The sequence below is a fragment of the Arachis ipaensis genome, chromosome B04, assembly GCF_000816755.2.
Source record: "Arachis ipaensis cultivar K30076 chromosome B04, Araip1.1, whole genome shotgun sequence".
Classification (NCBI taxonomy): Eukaryota; Viridiplantae; Streptophyta; class Magnoliopsida; order Fabales; family Fabaceae; genus Arachis; species Arachis ipaensis.
In genome coordinates, this window is record NC_029788.2 from 112,412,352 (window position 1) to 112,419,146 (window position 6,795).

The following is a 6,795-nucleotide window of genomic DNA, read 5'->3' on the forward strand; positions in this document are numbered from 1 at the left end:
ATATAAAAATATATAAAAAATTGAATATGTTATAAATATAATTATAAATATAATAATAAAATAATAATATTATAGCACATTGTGCGGTTTGAATTGGATTGAACCAGTTATAAAAAATAAATTCAAAATCTGATCCGATCTAGCGATTTACAAAAAATAGAATCCAATCAATTTTCGATTTGAATTGAATTAGATAAACAATTTAAATATTTAATTTAGATCAATTTAAATTTAAACATCCCTAAATCTAGGGGTGTTCATGGGCCGGGTCACACCGGGTTTGGCCTGACCCAGACCCGGCCCGAAATATAGATCGGGCCTAATTTCATGACCCTAACCCGGCCCTAGACCCGATGAAACCTATGCATCTTCGGGCCGGGTGAAAACCGAGTAAAAACCGGGTGAAAACCGGTCTTCAACATGTAAAAATCACCTAATGTCCAATCATTATTTCACAATTCACATAGTAAAATTCACTTAAAAAATTATAACAAGAACCAACCATTTTCTAAAATTAAAACATAACCACAATCAATACTAATATTGTCTAATAACACCAAATATTTAAATCAATACAAATAACACAATATTATGAATTAGTCTAAAGTCTTATGCATTTTAAACATAAAACATTAACTTATAGTCTTATAATGACTAATAACACAAAATATTAAGGTTTACAATACTTAAATTTCACATAAGAATAGTCATCATCCATCACTAATAACACAAAATATTAATTGTGTATAATGACCGGGCCACCGGGACGAGTTCGGGTGACCCGAGCTATGACCCGGACCCGACCCGAAATAATGACCGGGTCTATTTTTGAGACCCTTACCCGACCCTAGACCCGATGAAATCACACTAAATTAGCCCCTAAAAGGTTCGGGGCCGGGCCGGGTCTTCGGGTCGGGCCGGGCCATGAACACTCCTACCTAAATCTTTATCTACCTTGTTACCACCTCTATTTATTTAAAAAAACCATAAATGATACGGTCATGATAATTTTGGATTTGTATTTAATATTAATCATTTAATCTTACATTATTCTCATTAGATAAATAATGATTATGTTATACTTACTCATATTAATAATCAATATTTATTATTCAATGATGATGAGTGATTTTTTTTCATGAATATAAATAAGTGTTGCACATTCGAATCTCATTTTTATATATAAAATAATTTATTGATTAATGATAAACTCTTAAATAGAATTTTAATCTCCAACAAATTAAATTTTAGTTTGTTGGGTTAAAAAATATTATAAAAAAAATAAAAAATATTAAACTCTTATACCAAATTTATTTATTATATATAAATAAATAAATTACAATTTTATTAGAAAGTGATTATAATCATAATTAACTAAATAACAAAATAACAAAATAACAAATATTAAATTTAAATCTAAATCTAATCCTAAAAATAAACAAATCAATTCAAATGTAAAATTTAAATTTAGATAATGACAAATTTATTATATATATCTTCCAGAATGATCATGATTACATAAAACACTAACCTCTGACACAGGAACACGTTATTGTACCCTCTTGATCTAACAATAAATCAAAAGTATAATAAAACAATATAAATAGATAAAGAAAACACACACTAGTTCACTAAGTAAAGGGTAGCAGTAGTAAGTAGTAACATAGTAACATAGAGTAGTTGCTGAAGTAAGCAACAATGGAGAGAAGGGTTGGTTATGAGATCTTGGTGGTGGTGGTTTTGGTGACCCTTTTGAATCTCTCATTGAATTGTGTTCCTGCTTCAGCCAACTTTGGTAATGTGGTGGACCAACACAGAAGAAGCCTTCTTGCTAATGGCCTTGGAACAACTCCTCCTATGGGGTATGTATAATCTTAAATCTTTGTTTTCTTGTTCTTTTGATTGCAATTCTGTTATTTTGTTATATGCTTTCTTTGTTTTATTCTCTTTTATAATTATTTTTTTTATCAATTATTGTCATTGGTATATATGATTGGACCTTTCTCTTTATTTATTTGTTTGTTTTTTTCATTCATGTTCAATTGTTTTGGACTTTTGGATATATGCATTAAATGATTGATGATGCTGATTGATTTGTGAAAACTCTTTGTGCAGATGGAACAGTTGGAATCACTTCAACTGTCAAATTAATGAAAAAATCATCCGGGAAACTGGTATTTGATCATTCATATCTTTAATTTGTTCCATGTGAATTTTATAAGTACTTGGCATTTGAAATTGTGAATTAATGTTTCATAGAAGGCACTGTTCTGTTAGTTCTGTATTCAATTTTGCAGTTCTTCCCTAAATTGGATTTCAAACCTATCATTGTTTGCATTTCAATTTAATCTTTATTTGTATACAATCAAGAATTGTTAAGGCAATGGCTTGATTTATAGATTTTCGATTGCAGCCGATGCGCTTGTTTCGACTGGTCTTTCAAAGCTTGGATACACTTTTGTAAACATAGGTACATATGAAAGCAACTAAATTTTCAAGTTCTTCTATTTTGATTTCATTTTTCACAAAGCAAAATGCTGTAACTATAATCATACCATTCATGCAGATGATTGCTGGGCTGAGCTAAACCGTGACGATAAGGTCTTATACCTATGGTTTTTCTTTGATTTTCTTCCTTCTATTCTTTTTATCCTTGAAAGTTAGTGCATTGTGTCAAAAAACAATTTGTTCCAAATAATCTTGCAGGGCAATTTGGTAGCAAAGAAATCTACATTCCCTTCTGGAATCAAAGCTCTTGCAGATTATGTTCATAGCAAGGGTCTTAAGCTTGGAATTTATTCCGATGCAGGGTACATAGACTTGGCCGAATTCCCAATCAAACTAGTCCCATTTTCTCATTCAACCATTGATTCTTTAAACTAAGGTTTCGTTTCGCGATTTCGCAGGTATTTCACTTGTAGCAAAAAGATGCCTGGTTCACTTGGTCATGAGTTTCAAGATGCCAAGACTTTTGCATCATGGGTAGCAAACATTATCTTTATTTTTTAAGGAACATACATATCAATCGATCGCTATTAAATAAGTCGTAACGATGCCTTATTTTGCAGGGTATTGATTATTTGAAGTATGACAATTGTAACCATGATGGATCAAAACCAACTGTTAGGTAGTTGAAAGTATATTTTCACTTTACCTTTTATGTTTTCCTTTGATCATCATTCATGAGTTTGAAAACTTTGCTCTTCTTTCTTATTCGCAGATATCCTGTTATGACTCGAGCATTAATGAACGCTGGTCGTCCAATCTTCTTCTCTCTATGTGAATGGTAAAACTCTTATATGTTCCACAATTTTGTGTTGTTTTAATTTTAGTTTCTTCCTTCTAATTGCAATTGCTTTGTTTGTTTAGGGGCGACATGCATCCGGCTTTATGGGGCACTCGAGTCGGAAATAGCTGGAGAACTACAAATGACATCACTGATTCATGGGAAAGGTGCAAAAATATGGATTCAGTTTTTTCTAATTCTAGAAGTTTTGTAATTGAATTTGGAATTTTATTTAACTAGCCTCTTTTTACAACAGTATGATTTCAAGGGCTGATATGAATGAAGTTTATGCTGATCTCGCAAAACCGGGCGGTTGGAATGGTTAGAAATCTAGAAATTTAGATTTCACTTATCAGTAGCTTTGTCTGAATTCTGAAATTGAACAAGTTTTCTGTTGGATTTTATCAAATGAACAGATCCTGATATGCTTGAGGTGGGAAATGGAGGAATGACAAAAGATGAATACATTGTTCATTTCAGTTTATGGGCCATTTCCAAGGTATGAAGATGCACGCTTGTATCCCAGTTCATGTCATAGTTAGTAATGTTCATTGGGAGCATTCTTGTTTCTCATTATAAGTTTTAGTGCAGGCTCCTCTTCTTCTCGGTTGCGACGTTCGAAACATGTCTAAAGAGATTGTGGAGATAATCACAAACAAAGAAGTTATTGCAGTTAACCAAGGTGATTTGATGCAATCATCGCATTAACATTGTTATTCTGATCCTATCTAGTAGGAAAAGGCTTAGTAGTCGTCGTTAACTTGTTATTCTGTCACTAACAATATTAAATTCGTACCGTGTTAGATTCGCTTGGTGTACAAGCCAAGAAGGTTAGGATGGAAGGTGATCAAGAGGTAATTAAAACAAACAAATATGATTGTGTGTGTCTAGTCTGAAATTAGCAAGAAGGGTTGATATGCATGTTTTTGGGTGCAGATATGGGCAGGTCCTCTTTCAGGGTATAAGGTAGCTGTTGTGTTGCTTAATAGAGGGCCTCGGCGCAATGCCATCACAGCCAATTGGGATGACATTGGCATTCCCCAAAACAGTGTTGTTCAAGCAAGAGACCTTTGGGAGGTATGTTCTCTTCTTGTGGAGACTTGGATACAGTTGTTTTTATGTAAAGTTAATAGCTGAAAATTATTAAATGATTTGACATGTTTGATTAAATTGCTATATAACGTTTTTCATCTATCAACTTCATGTGAAAACAATTGCATTAATTTTTCACTTTTTTTTTTTTCATACTTAATATATGGACTTATTGTATATGAGTAATGATTCGAAGTCTTAATTCATCTTCCTATTTATCCTCTTAATACTTACATAAGTAAAAATTCAAATATATGTTTTTTTTTAAAAAAAAAAAGAAGATAGTTATTCTTATCTTTTTACTATTTTAATATTAAGAGGATAATTAGGAGAATATATTAGGATTAGCGTATATTATGTTTTAGTTTTGATATCTATAAAACTCACATTTTTGAAAATTTTTAGGGTCATTTGTGCTTATATTTTTAGAAAATGAAGATCAAAATGGAATAGTAAATTTAACAGGGATTAGACCAAATCCCAAAATCTAAAAGAAAAAAAGTTAAACACGAATACATTATCGGCTAGGTAAAAACTCAAATCAGTTGTCTAATTGTCTTAGTTGAGAATTATTGAATAATTTGAATATTTGACCAAATTATTTTTTAACTATCAATTTTACATGAATACAACTGCACGTGAGTTTTGAAACTATTGGGGGGTTACTGATGTTGTAAGGTATGGTTTTGAATGAATGCAGCACAAGACATTGAAGAAACTATTCGTGAATAAATTGAGTGCTACAGTGGATCCACATTCTTGTAAAATGTATGTCTTGAAGCCAGTAGATTGACTTCTCCAACCACCCACAAACAAAGCTAAGGACTGCACCTTCTGGAGTTTACCTCTATCAGAGTAGTACGCTAAGTGTGGATTATGAACTATAAATTTTAGAATAAAGTGACAAATAAGTCTTAAAAATTTATATTTCGGATAGATTAGTTTTAGAAGAAAAAAAGTATCAATGAAATCTTTTATGATAGTAGACGTGAAAAAATTACTTTTAGATTAGCCTTTATGATTCGGATAAAATGGTTTAATTTAAACGAAGTTTGTTTATATCTATTATAGTAAAAAATTTTATTTGTTTTTTTTTTTTTTTTGAGAAATTAATCTGTTCAAAGCGTAAAATTTTATAAATTTATTTGTTATTTTATTTTAAATTTTAATATACATGTCAATATGAATTTTTAAAGTTATGATTTTGAGTTATAACTAGTATAACTCTTTTGAATAGGCTCGTAAATTTGTCGAATTTTTAAACACATCGGATTCAATCCTAAAATAAGTTTATGACAAATAATAAGTTTATACATATATATTTCTTCGAGAATCATCTAAACCAACTCAATATCACAAGTTATATATCATACACTTTCATACTTTTGTACTACGTTCATACCATCGTGTCACATTCATACCATCACATAAGAGGAATTACTTGTGATTTTTTTTTTCTTTTGTTTTTCATCATGTCCTATTCTTTTTGGATCAATCCAAGAATCTAATTAGAATTGAGTTTTAACTCTACTCTTAATGTTCTTTATCATTTTTCCTTTTTCCATATTTGGATTATTACTTATCTTATTTGATATATGATATATCTGATATCTATATAGTTTTATTTTCATATCAAACATTATTTAGAGGAACCAAAAAATATCTTGCCACCTGTGTTTTGAACTTTCTTAGGATGCCTAACATTTACATTAACCTAGTAAAGTAATGTTTTTACCTCAATTGAAGCATTTTTACCTCAATTGAAGCATTAAAATTCCTAGCGATTTTCAAGCAATGGTGTATTGTCTATGCAACATTTTTTCATTATATGAGGATTCAAACTCTTGACATTAAAAAAAATATTAATGTAAATTTTTACACAAATTAAACTACTCTTGATTGACTTGTCTCACCTCAAGTTGAAAGGCTACAAACAAATAAAGTAAAATAATAATGAGTGAGAAAAGCAATTTATAATGTTGTTATCTCAAATATATCTACATAATCAATATTCAAAAATTAAAATTTATGAGTCATTTCTAGATTTGAAGAGTCTGAATTTAGTGCATTTTATTTATGAGTATCAAATGAGTAATGAATTATAAAAAGTAATAATGTACATAATGAGGTTATTATAACAATAAATGAAATACAATAATAAATATGGTAATATTCTACTTCCACACCTACATATATGATTTCTGTGGTCCAATACTATGATGCTCTTATTCAATGGCATCAATCTCACATCATTTTTAGTAGCATCGTGTTGAGATACAGCTGTTCAGAACTTAATTCAAATTTTTATCCACACATGGATGGTTAAAGCATTCATTAACATGCTTTTGAATTAGCACCACCACTGATAAATTGTATGTGAACACCACAAAAAATGATAAATTGCAGAATTTTTTTTT

General features: G+C 30.2%; 1 protein-coding gene across 1 annotated transcript; it reads left to right on the top strand.

Moving 5' to 3' along the window:
* Positions 1,575 to 5,437, top strand: LOC107639718 (alpha-galactosidase 1). The gene is made up of 15 exons (XM_016343289.2): positions 1,575 to 1,862; positions 2,116 to 2,174; positions 2,414 to 2,470; positions 2,567 to 2,601; positions 2,707 to 2,810; positions 2,907 to 2,982; positions 3,069 to 3,127; positions 3,221 to 3,286; positions 3,370 to 3,453; positions 3,543 to 3,607; positions 3,703 to 3,785; positions 3,878 to 3,968; positions 4,091 to 4,140; positions 4,223 to 4,363; positions 5,079 to 5,437. The coding sequence occupies exons 1-15, from the start codon at positions 1,699 to 1,701 to the stop codon at positions 5,169 to 5,171; spliced, it is 1,227 nt and encodes a 408-aa protein (XP_016198775.1). The 5' UTR covers positions 1,575 to 1,698; the 3' UTR covers positions 5,172 to 5,437.

Excerpts from the sequence above, each read along its gene's own strand:
- LOC107639718 (XM_016343289.2), top strand. The coding sequence starts at position 1,699 with ATGGAGAGAAGGGTTGGTTATGAGATCTTGGTGGTGGTGGTTTTGGTG. Across the intron at positions 2,602-2,706 it reads AGCTAAACCGTGACGATAAG|GGCAATTTGGTAGCAAAGAA; the intron begins GTCTTATACCTA and ends ATAATCTTGCAG. Across the intron at positions 3,969-4,090 it reads AGTTATTGCAGTTAACCAAG|ATTCGCTTGGTGTACAAGCC; the intron begins GTGATTTGATGC and ends GTACCGTGTTAG.